This window comes from Eriocheir sinensis, chromosome 24 (genome assembly GCF_024679095.1).
Source record: "Eriocheir sinensis breed Jianghai 21 chromosome 24, ASM2467909v1, whole genome shotgun sequence".
NCBI lineage: Eukaryota > Metazoa > Arthropoda > Malacostraca > Decapoda > Varunidae > Eriocheir > Eriocheir sinensis.
Genome location: NC_066532.1, coordinates 2,066,579 through 2,090,501, shown reverse-complemented (window position 1 = coordinate 2,090,501; position 23,923 = coordinate 2,066,579). Strand labels below are relative to the sequence as shown.

General features: G+C 40.6%; 2 protein-coding genes across 7 annotated transcripts in view; one reads left to right on the top strand and one right to left on the bottom strand.

Annotated features, from left to right (window-relative positions):
* The window catches only part of LOC127002721 (glutamate receptor ionotropic, kainate glr-3-like), a 63,726-nt gene that overhangs the window by 30,215 nt on the left and 9,588 nt on the right, over positions 1–23,923 (bottom strand). For 2 of the 6 annotated variants that reach the window (XM_050868807.1, XM_050868802.1), the window contains one exon: positions 8,027–8,086. The exons of the other annotated variants lie outside the window; for them this stretch is intronic. Coding sequence is in view for 1 of the 2 variants with exons in the window: in XM_050868802.1 (XP_050724759.1) it covers positions 8,027–8,086 (60 nt within the window). In the remaining variant the exon portion in view is untranslated. The remainder of the gene's footprint in view (positions 1–8,026; positions 8,087–23,923) is intronic. 6 annotated transcript variants of the gene reach the window in all.
* On the top strand, positions 7,201–22,770 carry LOC127002719 (proprotein convertase subtilisin/kexin type 5-like). The gene is made up of 15 exons (XM_050868799.1): positions 7,201–7,556; positions 9,212–9,364; positions 9,905–10,045; positions 10,857–10,979; positions 11,161–11,292; positions 11,673–11,804; positions 12,647–12,778; positions 13,857–13,988; positions 15,067–15,198; positions 16,287–16,418; positions 17,507–17,638; positions 19,328–19,459; positions 19,914–20,045; positions 21,020–21,142; positions 21,348–22,770. The coding sequence occupies exons 1-15, from the start codon at positions 7,226–7,228 to the stop codon at positions 21,821–21,823; spliced, it is 2,535 nt and encodes an 844-aa protein (XP_050724756.1). The 5' UTR covers positions 7,201–7,225; the 3' UTR covers positions 21,824–22,770.

Here is a 23,923-nt window from a genome sequence, read left to right as displayed (position 1 = left end):
GCTGTGGAGACAGTTATATATAGCAGTATCCGCACACCTGCCGCGCCGCACGAACATAACCCAAGAACATGATAATAGGCCACCTTGACAGTTTGTAATTAATTCTGTTATTTTTATGTGAGTTTTATCTTTTGCTTGGCGGCATGGTTACGGATACACAGAAACAAACTGATGCACGAAGAAGGGCACACACACACACACACACACACACACGCAACCCTTTCCCTCTACACACATCAAATTAAACTGTATGTGTTAAAACAGTATACACATTAAGGAATAAAGATAAATAATGTAATATAACACCAGGCGTACGAGTTAAGACTTCATCCTACAATAATACAAGTAGCTAGGTGAGATTAAATAGATAACACACACACACACACACACACACACACACACACACACACACACACACACACACACACACTAATACCGAGAAGACAAGACTTCGTTCCACCAAAAGAAGGGAAACCAATAAATAATAGAAAGATTAAAAGGTGAGAGAAAAAAAAGTAAAAGAGGATGAAAAAATGAAGACAAGCAACGATTAATGAACACACACACACACACACACACACACACACACACACACACACACACACACACACACAAACACACACACACACACTCGCGCGCGGGAAAAAAAAAAAAATCTTATAAGCCTAAAGTCCCCTCGATGGGCAAATATGGATATGAAAAATAAAGGTCAGAGACAGTAAAGTAAGGAGAATAATAAAGAATAGAATGAACATGATTGTCAATAGGAGATCCGGTAAAGTTGAGAGCATACACTATACCTGCGCGTGGCGGCGGTGCTCATCTCCGTACCTTTGACCCTTTGAGCCTGTGGTGGGAGAGATACAGGGCCAGCGAGACAACGTTGCCAGATTGTCGTACTCTGCCTCTTGTTTTTTCTTTTTTTTTTTTTTTTACAGCTAAAGAAACAGCTCAAGGGCAACAAAAAAAGTGTAAAAAAAAATAAATAAATAAATAAAACGCTAATCGCTGTTCCCACAAAGACAAATAAGCGGCCAAAGGAGAGGTCAGTTTCGGGAGGAGAGGTGTCTTGATACGAAGCCGATTTCCGACCCAAAAACTGCTTTCATCACCCAAATAACTGCCTTCATATATGGTTATCGTTTGAATGGTTAATTATTGGTGCTTCTTGGCAACAGTTATGGGCCAGAAACCGGTAAATACGCGGCTCTGAGTACGATAATCTGGCAAAGGTGGTGAGACATCCGGGTCACCACAGTTTACCTTCCCCAGGTTGCCCCAAGTACCCATTGATAGACCAGCTCGAAAGAAAGGATGAACAGCTGGGTGGGATTCGAACCCAGGCCGCAAAATCGTAGTCTGGGACGCTAACCGCGGAGGCGAATGACAAAATATGGGAAGAAAGAAAATCACCAGAGGCAAATCATACAGCGTTAGGATTTTTTTTTTTAAATTCCGATTATATTTACTTTCATAGGTCAGGATAGGTAAAATATATATTGACTGATACAGAGTGGAAGCTTTTTAAAGTTTAGTGGGTAGTCTACGGTTTTCGGGACGAGCGTCAATTTTTTTTTTTTTTTTTTTTACCTATCCTTACCAAGCCTGTCGACGCTCGTCCCGCAAACCGTAGACTACCCACTAAATTTTAAAAAGCTTCCACTCTGTATCAATCAATATATATTTTTATCTATCCTGACAGCAATAATACATGCATCCCTTGGCACTCTTCCTTCTTTTCTTTGGGCATAATCGTCACGTTATCAACAAACTGCCTATGTCATTCCTCGGCGATTTCCAGTTTAACTTCACTTATTTTTTTTCATTATGTGGCGTGCTTCTCGAAATTGCTGCTTTTGCCATTTCTTCTAAAAATCGCCTTAACTCCTCCGTCTGCGATATGAAATTAGGGATATGCCATTTTATCTTATTTCAGGAAAAGTGGAACAAAAATTTAATGATGGAGGCAGTTTGCTTATGAGGGCGACGAATTTTACTTTTCATAACAGTAAAACAGGGAGCTCGATGACACACACACACACACACACAAAGCCCTCAAAATAAAGTATAACGAAAGAGTGATCAATCGGAGTGCTTTTTCGGTTAGTGACTTGCCTTGATACTCAGCGGGCTTTTCTCTCTCTCTCTCTCTCTCTCTCTCTCTCTCTCTCTCTCTCTCTCTCTCTCTCTCTCTCTCTCTCTCTCTCTCTCTCTTTGCACTCGTTTTGTTGCCCTTGAGCCGTCACTTGCAGTAAAAAAAAAATATATATATATATAAAAAAAATAAATAAAAAAAAAATCAACACCCACCTGTTAACTAATTACGTACTGTTTTTGTCCCAACCTTTTTATTCTTCTCTTAACTTTAGTCATTTTCTTTTTTTTCTTATTTTATATCCATGTCTGCTCATCGAGGGAACTCTGTTGGATGTGTCATTTTTTATTTATTTATTTGATGTGCTTTCATGGTTCTCAATAATAATAATAATAATAATAATAATAATAATAATAATAATAATAATAATAATAATAATAATTGTTAGTAAGCAATCAAACCAAACTATATTCTCCACAAAACACCCACTTTTGATAAGGCTTTCGTAGAATTTATTGTGAGCATTTCCCTGGGTAGGTTTGTGAGCCTAAGTGATAGCTTGACAAGGCTTCTGCACCATGAACGTGAAAAAAATAAAATACTCATGAGAACCCGAAAAATCACCTTTGTGGCATTTGTAACTAGCTGTTGTGAGAGCCGAAATAATTTGATAATACGGTCCGTGCGAACATGTGTGCAATAAGTCTTCAGTGTTCAAGAAAGATATCAATGTTCAGGAATCTTTGTCATCACCATTTCTGGCCCTTTTTTGCAGTGTTTCTTGGTTCGTAATGACATCAACACACACATTGATGCATACGGGGAGATACGCATTTCCACCTGTATATATTTTTTTTTTGTGTTGCATCAAGTCGAGCGTCAACGATTATTTACTCACAACTATTTATTTTCGATAAGTGAGGCATTCTGAGTCACGTTCATAAAAAAAATAATAAAACAACTACACCTTTTCACCCTCAAATTAAAAAAGTTTAATTTCAAATTTAAAAAGTTGAGTTTCAAGTTAAAAAAGTTGAATTTCAAATTTAAAAAGTTGAATTTCAAATTTAAAAAGTTGAAGTTCAAATTGAAAATGTTGAAATACAAATTTAAAAAGTTGAATTTCAAATTAAAAAAGTTGAATTTCAAATTTAAAAAGCTGAAATGCAAATTTGAAAAGTTGAATTTCAAATTAAAAAAGCTGAAATGCAAATTTAAAAAGTTGAATTTCATATTAAAAAAGTTGTAATTCAAATTAGAAAAGTTGAATTTGAAATTTAAAAAGTTGAAGTTCAAATAAAAAAGTTGAAGTTCAAATTAATAGACGAAGTGCAAGTCATAGAAAGAGATATATGTGCATACCGACATACATAAATGCATATATCCACAAACTTATATATATATATATATATATATATATATATATATATATATATATATATATATATATATATATGTATATATATATATATATTTATATATATAGATATATATATATATATATATATATATATATATATAAAGAGATATATATATACATACATAAATGCATATATATATATATATTTATATATATATATATATATATATATATATATATATATATATATATATATATATATATATATATACATATATATATATATATATATATATATATATATATATATATATAGGAGGGCCTCCTATTGTCCTTAAAAACTGTGCCTCCGTGCTGTCACCCTGCCTGGTCAAACTCTTTCGCCTCTGCCTGTCAACATCTACCTTTCCTTCTTGCTGGAAGTATGCCTTCATACAGCCTGTACCTAAGAAGGGTGACCGCTCCAATCCCTCAAACTACCGTCCTATTGCTTTACTTTCTTGTCTATCTAAAGCTTTTGAATCAATCCTTAACCGGAAGATTCAAAAGCACCTTTCCACTTCTGACCTTCTGTCTGATCGCCAGTATGGGTTCCGCAAGGGGCGTTCTACTGGTGATCTCCTAGCCTTCTTAACTGACTCTTGGTCATCCTCTCTTAGCCGTTTCGGTGAAACTTTTGCTATTGCGCTGGACATATCAAAAGCTTTTGATAGGGTCTGGCACAAATCTTTGCTTTCTAAACTACCCTCCTACGGTTTCTATCCTTCTCTCTGTACCTTTATCTCCAGTTTCCTTTCTGACCGTTCTATTTCTGCCGTGGTAGACGGTCACTGTTCTTCCCCTAAATCTATTAACAGTGGTGTCCCACAGGGTTCTGTCCTATCTCCCACTCTTTTTCTGTTGTTCATTGATGATCTTCTTTCCAAAACGAACTGTCCTATCCATTCCTACGCCGATGATTCCACTCTGAATTATTCAACTTCTTTTAATAGAAGACCCACCCTTCAGGAACTTAACGACTCAAGGCTGGAGGCTGCAGAACGCTTAGCCTCAGACCTTACTATTATTTCCGATTTCCAGTTTCTCCACCTATCCACTCGACACAATCTTCCAAACAACTATCCCCTATTCTTTGACAACACCCAGCTATCACCTTCCTCAACACTAAACATCCTCGGTCTATCCTTAACTCAAAATCTCAACAGGAAACTTCATATCTCATCTCTTACTAAATCAGCTTCCTCGAGGCTGGGCGTTCTGTACCGTCTCCGCCAGTTCTTCTCCCCTGCACAGTTGCTGTCCATATACAGGGGCCTTGTCCGCCCTCGTATGGAGTATGCATCTCATGTGTGGGGGGGCTCCACTCACACAGCTCTTCTGGACAGAGTGGAGGCAAAGGCTCTTCGTCTCATCAGCTCTCCTCCTCATACTGATAGTCTTCTACCTCTTAAATTCCGCCGCAATGTTGCCTCTTTCTATCTTCTATCGATATTTCCACGCTGACTGCTCTTCTGAACTTGCTAACTGCATGCCTCCCCCCCCTCCCGCGGCCCCGCTGCACTCGACTTTCTACTCATGCTCATCCCTATACTGTCCAAACCCCTTATGCAAGAGTTAACCAGCATCTTCACTCTTTCATCCCTCACGCTGGTAAACTCTGGAACAATCTTCCTTCATCTGTATTTCCTCCTGCCTACGACTTGAACTCTTTCAAGAGGAGGGTATCAGGACTCCTCCCGAAACTGACCTATCTTTCGGCCACCTCTTTGGATTCTTTTTAGGAGCAGCGAGTAGCGGGCTTTTTTTTATTAATGTTTACTTTTTTGTGCCCTTGAGCTGTCTCCTTTGCTGTAAAAAAAAAAAAAATATATATATATATATATATATATATATATATATATATATATATATATATATATATATATATATATATATATATATATATATATATATATATATATATATATATATATATATATATATATATATATCTATATATATACACATAGTAGGCATCCGTCGGTCTCGGGAGACCATGGAGTTGCGCTCCAGTTGAAGACTCAGGTACAGCGTCGGGTGTGGCTGGACAGGCCAATACGAGAGTGGCAATCCCTCCCACACTGATCACAGGTGAAGATAGAGGCTGGTTGGTCTGCCGGGTTTTGGGCCTTTCTTCTTTGTCTCTTTGCCTCAGACTGCTGGGCGAGTGTCTCCTCAAACACATGGAGGCCTTGTTGAATTGCTTGCCGCCAGGCGGATCGCTCTGAGGCTGTTGCTTCCCATGAGTCGGTGTTGATGTGTAGGGCTTTCAGGTCCCTCTTGCATACGTCCTTGTATCGCAGTTTTGGCCTGTCAGTTGGGCGTGTCCCCTCCGTCAGCTCTCCATAAAGGAGGTCTTTGGGGATCCGACCATCGTCCATGCGGACAATTAACATGGCCAAGCCAGCGCATGCGTCTCTGCTTGAGCAAAGTGAACATGCTGGTCATCCCAGCTCTCTCCAGGACAGTGTTGTTTGTGATTTTATCCTGCCAGGTAATGTTCAGGATGCGTCGCAGGCAGCGCATGTGGAGCGAGTTGAGTTTTCGTTCTTGGCGAGCTCGAAGGGTCCACGACTCGCTGCCGTACAGGAGTATGCTTACGACGCAGGCTCTGTAGACCTGGATCTTTATATATATATATATATATATATGTGTATATATATATATATATATATATATATATATATATATATATATATATATATATATATATATATATATATATATATATATATATATATATATATATATATATATATATATATATATATATATATATATATATATATATATATATATATATATATATATATATATATATATATATATATATATATATATATATATATATATATATATATATATATATATATATATATATATATATATATATATATATATATATATATATATATATATATATATATATATATATATATATATATATATATATATATATATATATATATATATATATATATATATATATATATATATATATATATATATATATATATATATATATATATATATATATATATATAATAAGTTTGTGGATGTATGCATTTATGTATATAGGTATGCACATATATCTCTTTCTATGACTTGCACTTCTTCTATTAATTTGAACTTCAACTTTTTTTATTTGAGCTTCAACTTTTTAAATTTCAAATTCAACTTTTTTAATTTGAATTTCAACTTTTTTAATTTGAATTTCAACTTTTTTAATTTGAATTTCAACTTTTTTTATTTGAACTTCAACTTTTTAAATTTGAACTTCAACTTTTTCAATTTGAAACTCAACTTTTTAAATTTGAAATTCAAATTCTTTAATTTGAATTTCAACTTTTTTTATGAGCTTCAACTTTTTAAATTTGAAATTCAACTTATTTTAATTGAAATTCAACTTTTTTAATTTGAGGGTGAAAAGGTGTAGTTATAGCGAGATAGGATAGGAGTGTGTGTGTGTGTGTGTGTGTGTGTGTGTGTGTGTGTGTGTGTGTGTGTGTACAACAGTCTGTATGGCAACGAAATAACGATGTGGTAAAGAATAGGACCCATGGATGGTGCTTATTAACCTCGCACCTGACACACACACACACACACACACACACACACACGCCACGCCACATACGCACGCACCTGTATAACAATCGGACAGGTGAGCCACGAGACACGCGCCGCTCATATAAGGCACCTCGGGACAGTGGGCACCTCACAACACCACAAGGATGAAAGGTGCGCTAACGTTCACTCTTCTAGGCGTGGCTGCCCTCCTGGCAATAACGTGGGCCCTGGAACATGAAGCCCATTCCTTCAGCAAGACAAGACGTGGCTCAGAGGGCGAGGAGGTTGCGGGGCACACGTCCTCTAAAACCCATGGCGGCAAGGGCTGGCCTATCCGGACACCACAACTAAAGGCTGGAGAGATTAAGTTTCCGAGTTACAAGAAGCGCGGAATTAAACCCGAGAAGGCTGCGGGGAGGCTCAGAGTAAGGAAGGTTAAGAAGGGAAGCGGCGACAAGTCCAAGAATGAGGAGAAGCTGAAGGACAAAAAGAAAGGTGAGTTAAAACCATGGCGTGATATGTGTTCTTGAGGCACGAGGGCCCGGCGCAGTTTTTGATGACTCAAGAACGACGCTGTGAGGTGTCCCGCCACGCATATTCTGTAGCAGTGTTCAGAACCAGGCTCGATGCACTTCAGAGTAAAAATTCATATTCTCAGATGTATTTACCTCTCAAAACAACTATTTCCCAAGGCCACAAAGGAGATTAGTCGGGTTCTCATGAGTGTTTTTTTTCTTCAAATTATGGTGCAAAACCCTTGTCAAACTATCACTAGGCTCATAAAATTACCCATGGAAATACTAACAACCTCTACGAAAGCCTCATCAAAATGTAGTTGTGTAGGGCCCGAAATATTTGAGAACATGGGCTTGAGTGTCAACAAAAAGAAATACAAGGACAAAGACAGCTTAAAATAACAAGATAAAAGCAAAGTTAATGTATATATGTATGTGTCTTTTCCTTACCGTAGGTTGTTGGGAGTCCCCTGCGTGTACCAAGGTGATGGGGGGAATATGCAGGAAGAGCTGCAAGAGTAAAGAGAGCAAGTTCAAGGACCTGTGCGAGGGGAAATGCGTTTGTTGTGTTCGTGGTGAGTGTTCGTATGGATTAAGTTGGTAGGTGGATAGGGAGTGCTGAGCAGACCACGAGGAACCCTGAGGAAAGTTGACAAAGAGCTAGGAAATGCTGAATAGGCGGGGATGATCCATGAAGAAAGTTGATAGATAGGTGGGTAGTGAAGTAACCCACGGCAAAACGTGAACAGAGTTGATAGGTAGATAGGTAGTGCTCAGTAGATCACGACGAATCTAAATGAAATATGAATTAGCTAAATAGATAAATTGTTGATACATACGTAAATATATATAGATAGATAAATAGGTAGATAAATTAATAGACAAACGAAAAGAAAATACAATGCAAGAAAGATATATAGACAAACAAATGAGTATATAAATATATTAAAAGAAAGCTAAATGAATAAGATGTCGCAAGTGAAAAAATATCGTGTATTAGTTGACATTATGAAAATCGTTTATTCTCGTTCATAATCATTAGGATATTATTTTAGGTGCTGCATATAGCTAAAAAAATAATAATAAAATAATCCTACGCCAGAAATTACATAAAAAAAGCTAAATCATTGCAATTACAAAAAAAAAAAAAAAAGTTAGAAAAGATTGAGAATAAAATGTCGCTGGTAGGCTCTCTTGAGGGGCCCCTTAATTGGACAACTACAACCGGTTAGTAGCGCTGGCGAACTTTATTTTTAGTGGTTGAAATGATGTATGACTTTATGATGCTCGCTTCTCATCTACCTAGCCTATTCCACCAAGCAGGGATATTTTTCTCCAGTCTTCTTTTTCACACCTAACCTTTTCTCTCCATCTTTCGTGAGGCGGAAAGTTTCTGAGTGTATGTTAGCACTAGCAAGAGAATCCAACTCCTTTTGTGTCGCTTTCTTTCAACTAATTCAACAGTCATCTTTGCATTTTTTTTTCTCCGTTCTTCTTTTTTACACCTAACCTTTTCTCTCCATCTTTCGGGAGGCGGTAAGTTTCTGAGAGTATGTTAGCACTAGCAAGAGAATCCAACTCCTTTTGTGTCGCTTTCTTTCAACTAATTCAACAGTCATCTTTGCACCCTAATAGACAAGAAGAAGAAGAAGAAGAAGAAGTGCAAGAAAACCAAGAGCTGCAAGAAGGGCGGCGGAAAGTGCAGGAAGGAGTGCAAGAAGCAGGAGAAGGAGTCCAGTGACGCCGACTGCAAAGACAAATGCAAATGTTGTGTCAAGGAAGAGCAACGTGAGTCCTACCTTGATTTGTTTTTGATTTTTCACTTGATATTTGTTTTATTTTTTACGATTTTATTTTTGCCTTTATTATTATTTCCTATTTCTTTCTTTATTTACTTGAACCGAATTTCTATTTTCTTTCCTCTCTCTCTCTCTCTCTCTCTCTCTCTCTCTCTCTCTCTCTCTCTCTCTCTCTCTCTCTTGTAGCTACGTTTCATTTATTGGTTCATTTAGTAGCTGTTTTCTCTTCCTTGGTTACGTTTTTCCTGGTTCATTTAGTCGTGTTTCCTCTTCCTTTGAGCTAATTGTAATTTCTAAGTTAGTTTGCTCTTCGCTCTTCCTCTTCCTGGTAGCTACATTTCACTTCTTGGCTGGAAATTCATTTGTTCGTTTTTTCCTCTTTTAGCTCCGTTTTTTCCTGGTTCATTTATCGTTTCCCTCTTTCTTGAAGGTACAATTAATTTCTTCGTTTACTTATTTGTGTTTCCCTCTTCATGTTATCTAGATTTTTTCCTGGTTCACTGATTCCTGTTCCTCTGCCTTGCCTCAGCGTTGCAGTGTTGGACAAAGCCTAAGTGCAAAGCGAGTGAAGGCACGTGTAAGGAGACCTGCCTAGAGGATGAAATGGACGTGGGTGATGACTTCAACTTCTGTCTTCCTGGAGGCCTCTGCAGGTGTTGCGCCCCGCGAGGTGAGGACATGCGCGCGCAGCTCCACAGCCCAAAACAGTGTCTTTGTAGGAGTCCAAACCCAAACTATATACTCCTTAATGTCCAGATTTCGACTTTCTTTTATTTATGATTTATTTTCGGATTCCTGTATACTTTCCTCAAATTTCTTAACTCTACAAAAATATCAAACACTAGATAAGAAACTTTCATAGTATTTTGTGTTTGGTTTGCGAGCTTACGAATCCGTTAGGTCAAACTGTGGAACTAACCGATAACACCAATAATTCCCTTTGCAAAATGTGCGACTCGATACAACCCTCACCACTCCCTTCAACACACAACTACCTGCTCTTCTGGACTTGCAAACTATATGCATCCACCCCTCCCTCGGCCTGGCTGTTCTTCTACTTTTCTGTGCTCTCCAATTTTATACTGCAAGAGTTTACAAATATTTCCATTCTTTCATCAGTTTATTAGTTAACTCTCAAATAGCCTTTATCTTTCTGCATGTCTTCCTTCCCATGACAAACTTCTTTTCAGAGAGGAAGTAGCAAGAACTCTCGGTAATCAGATCCAATCTTTTTTCATCATCTGTTTTGCATTGTGGAGCAGTGTTGCAGACATTTTTTTTGCTTAACCATGGATTATCTTCTTTACTAATCAACATACGTGAGTATCTCAGAAGACTGTAGAACCCCAGCTGACCGACACAAAACGTTTCCTCGTAAATGTAAGAATATCTGCGAAACAATCATCCTCAAATGTAGCATTACTCTCTACCAAGGTAACTTTGAGGTAGACTAACCCGTCTCTCTCCTTGATGGCGTGCAGGGTGTGTTCCCAGTGACCCTTGTACAAAACTGAACGGCGTCTGCAGCGACTCGTGTCCTGAAGGGAACCTTGCTGTTCCGGGCGTGTGTGTCGGGGCGACCTGTGACTGCTGCGTGCCTAAGGGTGAGTGACAAGTGTTCATGGCCTTGGTTTACAGGTCTTCTAGATAGCTTTAATACTGAGGTCCATGCAGCACGTCTTCAACATTTTGGGTCTTCGTCTCAAATCTCATCCTCAAATGTAGCATTACTCTCTACCAAGGTAACTGGTAGACTAATACGTCTCTCTCCTTGATGGCGTGCAGAATGTGTTCCTAGTGACCCTTGTACAAAACTGAACGGCGTGTGCAGCGACTCGTGTCCTGAAGGGAACCTTGCTGTTCCGGGCGTGTGTGTCGGCGCGACCTGTGACTGCTGTGTGCCTGAAGTCCCTGAGGGTGAGTGACAAATGTTCATGGTCTTGGTTTTCAGGTCTTCTGGATAGCTGTAATACTGAGGTTCATGCAGCACGTCTCCAACATTTGGGTCTTCGTTGTCCACTACAAATGTGCCCTGTACTTAATCTGTCTCATCTGTTTCAAAATGGAAGATCTTGATAGAGGAGAAACTACACGAATTTCAATTATTCAAACAAATAAACCATTGCGGCAAAACCATGTGCTATGAAGATATAATATTGCAAGACGCCAGCTGACTTACAAATTGGGCTCCTTGAAGGGGTAGAAATGTCTTTGAGGTGTTCATAACAGTTCCTTCATGCCATACACTTTCCAAGGTGCCTTGTGGGTACACTAACACGTCTCCTCGGTGTGTGCAGTGTGTGTTACCAACGCCATGTGTACACAAATGAACGGTGTGTGCAGCGACACGTGTCCTGAAGGCAACCTTGCTGTTTCGGGCCTCTGTGACGGAGCAGGCTGTAGCTGCTGCATGACTCAAGTCCCTGAGGGTGAGTGACAATGCTTTACGAATGATATATTTAGATTGACATTTCTTCCAGCTGCCTTTGCCATGTAGGTCATTCTGAATATCTTTCAATGCCCAAAAACTCAATTTCTCCACCCGACCACCTGAAACAACCTTCCATATTCTTGGATATCAATTAGCTATCCCCTTCTTCTACACTAAACATTACTGACCTCTCATTAACTCAAGATCAAATCTGAAAACAGCATATCTCATCTCGTGCTAAATCAACTAACTTTATTGAGGCCAGGCGTTGTGTACCGTCTCCACCAGCTTTTCCCCATCACAGATACTAACAATATATGAGGGCCTTGTCCGTCCACGTATGGAGTATGCATCTCGTGTGTCGGGTTTCGACACACAGCCCTTTTGGCCTTTTCGCCTCATTACCTTCCCTCCATTACTCACTATTTTCTACTTGCATTCCGCCGCAATATTGTTTCCCTTTCTATCTTTTACCAATATTTTCATCCTGACTACTCTTCTGAACTTGCTACTCTATGTCACCACCCCTCCTGTGGCCCCGCTGCATATGTCTTTCAACTCATCTCATTGCTATCCTAATTCCTAATGCATGAGTTATCATTGTCTTTGCTCTTTGATTCCTTTCACCACTAAGCTCTGGAACAGCCTTCCTTTGACTGTATTTCCTCCTTCCAACGGCCTGAACGCCTTCTACTGGGGAATATCATGACACCTCTCAAGCCAAAATGGATTTTTCTTTTGGAACACTTTTTGTTCCCTTGTTTGTAGGCCCAAAATGCTCTTCTGAATTACATGATAGATTTACAAACACGTCTCCCTTCTCGGCGGGTGGTTTTGCAGGGTGTGTTCCCAATGGCCAGTGTACACAAATGAACGGGGAGTGCGCCGACTCGTGTCCTGCAGGGACTCGTGTTATTCCTGGTCTCTGTGACGGGGCGGACTGTGACTGTTGCGTACCTGACGTACCTGAGGGTGAGTGACAGGCCTATGTTTAATGTTAAGGTTTACAAATAAGAACATAAGAACATAAGAACGCAGGAGTCTGCAAGAGGCCGGTAGGCCTGTACGAGGCAGCTCCTTTGACCCAAAGCTCCCGTGTATCTAACCCCACCTAATATCGCTGTCCATGAATTTATCTAGTCTGTTTTTGAATGTGACAATTGTATTGGTACTCACCACGTGACTGCTAAGCCTATTCCACTCATCCACCACCCTGTTTGTAAACCAATTTTTGCCTGTGTCCCTGTTGAATCTGAATTTATCTAGTTTAAACCCATTACTTCGTGTCCTACCCGGTTCTCTTACCAACAAAACCTTTTGAATGTCTCCCTTATTAAACCCCTTCATCCATTTATAAACCTCGATCATGTCTCCACGCACCATTCGCCTTTCTAGAGAATGCAAGTTTAACTGTTTGAGTCTTTCCTCGTATGGCAAGTTTCTCAACCCCTGCATCATCTTAGTCATCCTCCTCTGCACCGATTCTAACATTTTGATATCCATTCTATAGTAAGGTGACCAGAACTGAACCGCATAGTCAAGATGAGGTCTAACTAATGCTAAATATAGTCTGAGGAAGACTTCGGGGCTTCTGTTGCTTACGCTCCTTGAAATAAATCCCAGTACCCTATTTGCTCGATTTCTAGCTTGAATGCATTGTGCCCTTGGACGGAGATCAGAGCTCACTAAGACCCCTAAATCTCTCTCGCACCCAGACCTGCACTGCAGCCATTAAGTATATTAAAGTCAGATGTAACAAATTGACAGTGTGTCTGGATGACAGGAAAAGCATGAGTAAAGTCTGTGGCTACAAGATATTTACAGGAGGCACCGTGTGTGGTGAGTGACAGTGAACAAGATGGGTGTCGTGTCCCTCTCGCGCTACGGGAGGACTATCTTTGCTGTATGAACACAGAGGGAGTATCATGACACTTCTCTAGTTTTTCTTTTGGAACACTTTTTGTTCTCTTGTTTGTAGGCCCAAAATGCTCTTCTGAATTACATGATAGATTTACAAACACGTCTCCCTTCTCGGCGGGTGGTTTTGCAGGGTGTGTTCCCAATGGCCAGTGTACACAAATGAACGGGGAGTGCGCCGACTCGTGTCCTGCAGGGACTCGTGTTATTCCTGGTCTCTGTGACGGGGCGGACTGTGACTGTTGCGTACCTGACGTACCTGAGGGTGAGTGACAGGCCTATGTTTAATGTTAAGGTTTACAAATAAGAACATAAGAACATAAGAACGCAGGAGTCTGCAAGAGGCCGGTAGGCCTGTACGAGGCAGCTCCTTTGACCCAAAGCTCCCGTGTATCTAACCCCACCTAATATCGCTGTCCATGAATTTATCTAGTCTGTTTTTGAATGTGACAATTGTATTGGTACTCACCACGTGACTGCTAAGCCTATTCCACTCATCCACCACCCTGTTTGTAAACCAATTTTTGCCTGTGTCCCTGTTGAATCTGAATTTATCTAGTTTAAACCCATTACTTCGTGTCCTACCCGGTTCTCTTACCAACAAAACCTTTTGAATGTCTCCCTTATTAAACCCCTTCATCCATTTATAAACCTCGATCATGTCTCCACGCACCATTCGCCTTTCTAGAGAATGCAAGTTTAACTGTTTGAGTCTTTCCTCGTATGGCAAGTTTCTCAACCCCTGCATCATCTTAGTCATCCTCCTCTGCACCGATTCTAACATTTTGATATCCATTCTATAGTAAGGTGACCAGAACTGAACCGCATAGTCAAGATGAGGTCTAACTAATGCTAAATATAGTCTGAGGAAGACTTCGGGGCTTCTGTTGCTTACGCTCCTTGAAATAAATCCCAGTACCCTATTTGCTCGATTTCTAGCTTGAATGCATTGTGCCCTTGGACGGAGATCAGAGCTCACTAAGACCCCTAAATCTCTCTCGCACCCAGACCTGCACTGCAGCCATTAAGTATATTAAAGTCAGATGTAACAAATTGACAGTGTGTCTGGATGACAGGAAAAGCATGAGTAAAGTCTGTGGCTACAAGATATTTACAGGAGGCACCGTGTGTGGTGAGTGACAGTGAACAAGATGGGTGTCGTGTCCCTCTCGCGCTACGGGAGGACTATCTTTGCTGTATGAACACAGAGGGAGTATCATGACACTTCTCAAGTTTTTCTTTTGGAACACTTTTTGTTCTCTTGTTTGTAGGCCCAAAATGCTCTTCTGAATTACATGATAGATTTACAAACACGTCTCCCTTCTCGGCGGGTGGTTTTGCAGGGTGTGTTCCCAATGGCCAGTGTACACAAATGAACGGGGAGTGCGCCGACTCGTGTCCTGCAGGGACTCGTGTTATTCCTGGTCTCTGTGACGGGGCGGACTGTGACTGTTGCGTACCTGACGTACCTGAGGGTGAGTGACAGGCCTATGTTTAATGTTAAGGTTTACAAATAAGAACATAAGAACATAAGAACGCAGGAGTCTGCAAGAGGCCGGTAGGCCTGTACGAGGCAGCTCCTTTGACCCAAAGCTCCCGTGTATCTAACCCCACCTAATATCGCTGTCCATGAATTTATCTAGTCTGTTTTTGAATGTGACAATTGTATTGGTACTCACCACGTGACTGCTAAGCCTATTCCACTCATCCACCACCCTGTTTGTAAACCAATTTTTGCCTGTGTCCCTGTTGAATCTGAATTTATCTAGTTTAAACCCATTACTTCGTGTCCTACCCGGTTCTCTTACCAACAAAACCTTTTGAATGTCTCCCTTATTAAACCCCTTCATCCATTTATAAACCTCGATCATGTCTCCACGCACCATTCGCCTTTCTAGAGAATGCAAGTTTAACTGTTTGAGTCTTTCCTCGTATGGCAAGTTTCTCAACCCCTGCATCATCTTAGTCATCCTCCTCTGCACCGACTCAAACATTTTGATATCCATTCTATAGTAAGGTGACCAGAACTGAACCGCATAGTCAAGATGAGGTCTAACTAATGCTAAATATAGTCTGAGGAAGACTTCGGGGCTTCTGTTGCTTACGCTCCTTGAAATAAATCCCAGTACCCTATTTGCTCGATTTCTAGCTTGAATGCATTGTGCCCTTGGACGGAGATCAGAGCTCACTAAGACCCCTAAATCTCTCTCGCACCCAGACCTGCACTGCAGCCATTAAGTATATTAAAGTCAGATGTAACAAATTGACAGTGTGTCTGGATGACAGGAAAAGCATGAGTAAAGTCTGTGGCTACAAGATATTTACAGGAGGCACCGTGTGTGGTGAGTGACCGTGAACAAGATGGGTGTCGTGTCCCTCTCGCGCTACGGGAGGACTATCTTTGCTGTATGAACACAGAGGGAGTATCATGCCACTTCTCTAGCCAAAATGGATTTTTCTTTTGGAACACTTTTTGTTCCCTTGTTTGTAGGCCCAAAATGCTCTTCTAAATTACATGATAGATTTACAAACACGTCTCCCTTCTCGGCGGGTGGTTTTGCAGGGTGTGTTCCCAATGGCCAGTGTACACAAATGAACGGGGAGTGCGCCGACTCGTGTCCTGCAGGGACTCGTGTTATTCCTGGTCTCTGTGACGGGGCGGACTGTGACTGTTGCGTACCTGACGTCCCTGAGGGTGAGTGACAGGCCTATGTTTAATGTTAAGGTTTACAAATAAGAACATAAGAACATAAGAACGCAGGAGTCTGCAAGAGGCCGGTAGGCCTGTACGAGGCAGCTCCTTTGACCCAAAGCTCCCGTGTATCTAACCCCACCTAATATCGCTGTCCATGAATTTATCTAGTCTATTTTTGAATGTGACAATTGTATTGGTACTCACCACGTGACTGCTAAGCCTATTCCACTCATCCACCACCCTGTTTGTAAACCAATTTTTGCCTGTGTCCCTGTTGAATCTGAATTTATCTAGTTTAAACCCATTACTTCGTGTCCTACCCGGTTCTCTTACTAACAAAACCTTTTGAATGTCTCCCTTATTAAACCCCTTCATCCATTTATAAACCTCGATCATGTCTCCACGCACCCTTCGCCTTTCTAGAGAATGCAAGTTTAACTGTTTGAGTCTTTCCTCGTATGGCAAGTTTCTCAACCCCTGCATCATCTTAGTCATCCTCCTCTGCACCGATTCTAACATTTTGATATCCATTCTATAGTAAGGTGACCAGAACTGAACCGCATAGTCAAGATGAGGTCTAACTAATGCTAAATATAGTCTGAGGAAGACTTCGGGGCTTCTGTTGCTTACGCTCCTTGAAATAAATCCCAGTACCCTATTTGCTCGATTTCTAGCTTGAATGCATTGTGCCCTTGGACGGAGATCAGAGCTCACTAAGACCCCTAAATCTCTCTCGCACCCAGACCTGCACTGCAGCCATTAAGTATGTTAAAGTCAGATGTAACAAATTGACAGTGTGTCTGGATGACAGGAAAAGCATGAGTAAAGTCTGTGGCTACAAGATATTTACAGGAGGCACCGTGTGTGGTGAGTGACAGTGAACAAGATGGGTGTCGTGTCCCTCTCGCGCTACGGGAGGACTATCTTTGCTGTATGAACACAGAGGGAGTATCATGCCACTTCTCTAGCCAAAATGGATTTTTCTTTTGGAACACTTTTTGTTCCCTTGTTTGTAGGCCCAAAATGCTCTTCTGAATTACATGATAGATTTACAAACACGTCTCCCTTCTCGGCGGGTGGTTTTGCAGGGTGTGTTCCCAATGGCCAGTGTACACAAATGAACGGGGAGTGCGCCGACTCGTGTCCTGCAGGGACTCGTGTTATTCCTGGTCTCTGTGACGGGGCGGACTGTGACTGTTGCGTGCCTGACGTCCCTGAGGGTGAGTGACAGGCCTATGTTTAATGTTAAGGTTTACAAATAAGAACATAAGAACATAAGAACGCAGGAGTCTGCAAGAGGCCGGTAGGCCTGTACGAGACAGCTCCTTTGACCCAAAGCTCCCGTGTATCTAACCCCACCTAATATCGCTGTCCATGAATTTATCTAGTCTATTTTTGAATGTGACAATTGTATTGGCACTCACCACGTGACTGCTAAGCCTATTCCACTCATCCACCACCCTGTTTGTAAACCAATTTTTGCCTGTGTCCCTGTTGAATCTGAATTTATCTAGTTTAAACCCATTACTTCGTGTCCTACCCGGTTCTCTTACTAACAAAACCTTTTGAATGTCTCCCTTATTAAACCCCTTCATCCATTTATAAACCTCGATCATGTCTCCACGCACCCTTCGCCTTTCTAGAGAATGCAAGTTTAACTGTTTGAGTCTTTCCTCGTATGGCAAGTTTCTCAACCCCTGCATCATCTTAGTCATCCTCCTCTGCACCGATTCTAACATTTTGATATCCATTCTATAGTAAGGTGACCAGAACTGAACCGCATAGTCGAGATGAGGTCTAACTAATGCTAAATATAATCTGAGGAAGACTTCCGGGCTTCTGTTGCTTACGCTCCTTTAAATAAATCCCAGTACCCTATTTGCTCGATTTCTAGCTTGAATGCATTGTGCCCTTGGACGGAGATCAGAGCTCACTAAGACCCCTAAATCTCTCTCGCACCCAGACCTGCACTGCAGCCATTAAGTATATTAAAGTCAGATGTAACAAATTGACAGTGTGTCTGGATGGCAGGAAAAGCATGAGTAAAGTCTGTGGCTACAAGATATTTACAGGAGGCACCGTGTGTGGTGAGTGACCGTGAACAAGATGGGTGTCGTGTCCCTCTCGCGCTACGGGAGGACTATCTTTGCTGTATGAACACAGAGGCAACACTTATAATTGAGGAACGTACGGAGGTTGAAGGAACCCTACACCTGGAGAGGTTGTGCAGTATGAAGGGATAATTTTATTTATAGTTTTATCATCGGGACCATTCTCCGCGTCTACGTCACTTGGGCCTCTGCTGTCCCCTGCTGACATTACTTGTCTCGTGTCGCTTCCGGGCTTGTTTGTCTGGGATCGCGAGTGGGCGAGGGAGACAGTGTTGCGGTGTGAGATGGGGATGTATAGGGATAGACGGAAGAGAGATCCGCACACCTTCAAGAATAGATATCTGGGGACCATACCATCACGAGACGAATTCATCAGGTCAGCCACTTTCGGGCTCGTTTGCTTGGAGTCACGACTGAGCGAGGGGGAGACAGTGTAGAGGTGCAGGATGGGGATATATAGGGAGAGACAGCAGAGATGCGCAACCCTGCAAGTATAGTTACTTGGGGAGCATCATACCATTACGAAAAGTCAGGTAAACATCGTATCCACAGGTTTTAGATTATTGATCAGAAAATTTTGATACAAAGAATGTGTAAAAAAATATAATAGATGCAATGGAGCGAATGAACCAGAGGAGCAGGTTAATAAACAAAGAGGATATAGAAGATGACGGTAGGTTTACATAACCTGGCTCATTGTAGCTATAAAACTTTCATAATATAATGCTAATTTGTTATATACTCTTTCGAGATGCCTTCTGGGGACACTAAAGCATCTTCCTTCTCGGTGGTGTGCAGAGTGTGTTCCCAATGTCCAGTGTACACAAATGAACGGCGAGTGTAGCGACACGTGTCCTGAAGGAAATCGTGTTGTTCCGGGCCTGTGTGCCGGGGCGGACTGTAACTGCTGCATCCCTGACACCCCTGAGGGTGAGTGTAGTGTTCACGGCCTTCCCGTACAGACATTCCAGCAAGCTTACGATTGAGATCCATTCAGTACATCTTCGTCATTTGTGTCTTCGTTGTCCACTGCAAATGTGTCATCTACCAAGGCTTTCTCCTGTTCCTCATTTTAACCCGTTTTGGTTCCTGTTGTCTAAATATATAGAAGGCATACCCTTACGAGGGGCTAGGAGAAAACTATCCAGAGTCCCTACACTGTTCTAAAATGAAAGATCTTGATAAAGAATGTACAGGAATATTATGTAAATGAAACAAACACTATTGAGACAAAACAGTAAATGAATCACGTGCACGACGCCAGTTGGCCTACACAAAGCGACTCCTTGAAGGTGTAAAATTGTCACGATGCTCCTTTTATGACATACACTCCGAGGTGCCTTGTGGCTGGCCCATAACACATCTTCCTTTTCGGTGTGTACAGAGTGTGTTCCCAACGCCCTGTGTACACAAATGAATGGCGTGTGTACCGAAACGTGTCCTGAAGGAACCATTGATGTTCCTGACATATGCCAGGGCGCGAACTGTGACTGCTGCGTACCTGAAGTCCTTGAAGGTGAGTGATATAATTCTTTACGTATGGAACGTTCAGGTTGACACATCTTCTAGCTGCCTCTACCATAGAGGTCATTCCGTGTATCCGCGGCCACGGCTTTCCGTGACTTGTACAACGGTTAGCCTGGTCAGTAGACAACAAAACGTTTCTCCCTCTGACGTATTTGAAAACTCACACGCGACATCAGATACATGCCCTGTCCTCAAGCTGAACAAGCCATTTGTTCCGTAAGGGTTATGCAAACCCTCTTCTTTGTAAATAGTTTTTAGCTCGCTTATTGTTTATGTTCTGTTCTTGAGTTGCCTCCTTTTGAGTTGAAGTAAGAGACTGCAGTAGGGATGTACCGATGTATCGGTATCGGCAGTATCGGCCCATTTTTAGGGCATCGGTAGCTATCGGTATCGGTATCGGCTGACTTACTGCCGATACTACCGATACCTAAAAGAAAGTGATTACGTTGCATATTGTTCGTTGCAAGATATTTGGTAAGGCAGAAATTGGATTTTTTTTTTTTTATTAATTTCAAAGTATAGGAATAGGATATACACTTTTCTTTGTTTGAAACCTAAGATGAATATATTTTTCAATATTTTGAAATTTGAAGTCTACAATCTTACTTTCACTAAAAAGCACCATTTATACAGAAATTCTTTCATTGAATTTGAATGCACAGGACGATTATTTTCTTCGTTTTCATAATCGTAATTTTTCATTTTACCCAAGTGTTGATGTGACCGTTTAATTACAAACTTGAAAACAAAGTACCACGAGTAAGGGCAACAATCTTAAAGACTGGTTTCCAGTGTACTGGTATCGGTATCGGTATCGTTTAAAATATTGGTATCGGTACATCTCAAGACTGCAGTTGTCATCCGCGATGCAGCTTCATGTGGCCGTAGGCTTGCAGGTCCCATAAGCTCTTCTGAGTCACTTAATAGATTTAATAACACATCTCCTTCTTGGGGGCTGTGCAGAGTGTGTTGCCAGTGACCAGTGTACAGGAATGAACGGAGTGTGCGGTGACACGTGTGCTGCAGGGGATAGTGTTGTTCCGGGCCTGTGCACCGGAGAGGCCTGTGACTGCTGCATACCTGATGGTGAGTAAGAGGCGTTTCATTGTTTGCAGTAAACTTTCCAGCTGAATGACGTCTGCATAAACTGAAGGAGATGGCAAGATGTGTGATAAAATAGCTGAATGATAAGTCGTATATGTTATTTATAGAAACTATTTGGTGTGTGTTTAAGCCGCATGGATTGGCCCGTTATTTAGTGTCTTCTTTCATTATTTTGTTTTCATTGCAGATGGTAACAATGGAAATGGTGGTGACGGTAACGATGGAAATGGTGGTGACGGTAACGATGGAAATGGTGGTGACGGTAACGATGGAAATAATGGTAACAATGGAAATGGTGGTGACGGTAACGATGGAAATGGTGGTGACGGTAACGATGGAAATAATGGTAACAATGGAAATGATGGTGACGGTAACAATGGAAATGGTGGTGACGGTAACGATGGAAATAATGGTAACAATGGAAATGGTGGTGACGGTAACGATGGAAATGGTGGTGACGGTAACGATGGAAATAATGGTAACAATGGAAATGATGGTGACGGTAACAATGGAAATGGTGGTGACGGTAACGATGGAAATAATGGTAACAATGGAAATGGTGGTGACGGTAACGATGGAAATGGTGGTGACGGTAACAATGGAGGTGGTAACGGTAACAATGGAGGTGGTAACAATAACAATGGAGGTGGTGGTGGACGTTGAGAGTCCCAAGTTCGAATCCCACTTCAAGAACAACGAAAGATGTCCTGATAATGCTTCCAAATATGTATTTCTGGTAATAACCTTCACAACGGTATCTCTCTAAACCTCACCTTTTAAAAACACAAGACTTTGTTAACAACCTTTATAATGTACTCTCCTCTAAGCCTCACCTTCTCTTCAGAACTAAAAAAGTGGTCTCAACAAAGCTCACAATTTTTTTTTCTGTTAATCATCTCCACAACCTTCACAGTATTAGTTCTGTTTTTGTTTCCATGTCAGATCATCTCTTCTAAGCCTTGCCTTCTTTTCCTCAGCGGCAGGAAGCGGTGGGCACCGCTAACCGAAAAGTTAGCTTCGCTAACTGGTAATCCATTAACCAAAAAGTTAGCTTCGCTTACGCTAATCCGCTAAACTGATAAAGAAATTAGTGAAAGCTAACGCTAACCGCTAACTTTTTATATGGATTTAGCTTCTGTTTAATATTTTGATTCTAAAACCCTTAAAAGCAGACCTAGTGACCTGAAATTTCAATATGTTGTAACTTAGACATAAAGCTTTCCATAAAGGTATAGCATGCCAAAATCAGATGATGATAAAGGTGTATACAAATAAACAAAACAAACAAACAAGTAACAACAAGAAGAAAAGAGAAAGAAACCTCCAGGTTATTGTAAATCCGTATATTTTACCCAAGATTTCCTGCAAATTTACACTTTTTTTTTTTACTTTTTATTCCATAACTGACACTTATTTTTATCATAGTTTCATCATAGTTTTAGCTAAGCTTCTGTCAAAGTTTTTAATTATTTTTGTTGCGTTATTTTTTTCTACTCATTATCATCTCCAAGCTGTCTTTTCCATTGATGCACAAGAGTTTACCAGTGTCCTCATTTTTCCACCTCTTTCAGTGATAAGTCCTGGAACAGCCTTTTTCATTTTTTATTTCTTATATATATATATATATATATATATATATATATATATATATATATATATATATATATATATATATATATATATATATATATATATCGGCTACATCACATTGATTTCAAGAGCATCAAGCCGCCTCCGAAGTTAAATTCCTCGCGGATTTCTTTCGGGTCTTAATGTTAATGATCTAATTTTACCATCCAACAGAGCGTCCTTGTAACCACCCGTACCACCAAACTATACAATGCTTTACAATCCATCATCTTTGACGCGGCACCAAACACGGAGGAGATTTCTTGTACAGTTTCCTCAAATTTCTCACTTTATTTACTAACACTAAACACTATAAAAGAAATGTTCGTAATGTTACCAAAACCTGTACAATTCATAATAATTTGATTTTCGACGCGGCACCAGATAGAAAAGGTATTTCCTGTACAGCTTCCTCAAATTTCTTACATTCTATATGAAATATCAAAAGTTAAACAAGAAATCTTCCTTCAATGTGTCTGGTGTTTGGTTCGGGCTCTTACAAACCAGCCGTGTTGAATTGTGAAACTAGCTTACTGTGTTAGTGTGTTTGGACTACAATTTGTACTTTTGCAATCGGTCTGTATCCTATAGCCGTATAAAGAAAGAAAAAAGTATATAAGTTATAGTATCATAGTAGTGATAAAGACAGTGCACGTCAAGTATTTATTTTTTGCATGTCTTAAGACGGTATCTTTGCATGCCTTTTTCTTGTGCAGGAGTGTTTCTTAATAAACAAGTTATTTAATAAAAAAAACCCTGTTTTTTAACCTATTTGATACTGTTGCGTTTATAGTTTGGGTGAAAAGTAAAATTGTTTCCTTACATATATTCAATGATCTCTCTCTTTCTCTTTATGCATTCCTAAATAGACAGAAACAGCGTCAGGAAGCTTGTCCCCCCAGCCCCTCTTCTCACTCTCTCCATGGCAACTCCAGCCTCTTTTTATATACGTATGTGATTCTTTCATGGTTAAAGTCATCCCTTCTGTAATAGAAGTAGTAGTTTGTTTTGGGAAAATGGCTAGTTGTGTTTCGACTGGTACTGTATCACTGTTTCATACGTTTCGAAATCTATGCATGGGATGTTACACTAGGGGTTAGAGAAGACCGGAAAGCAATACTGTAATACTGTACA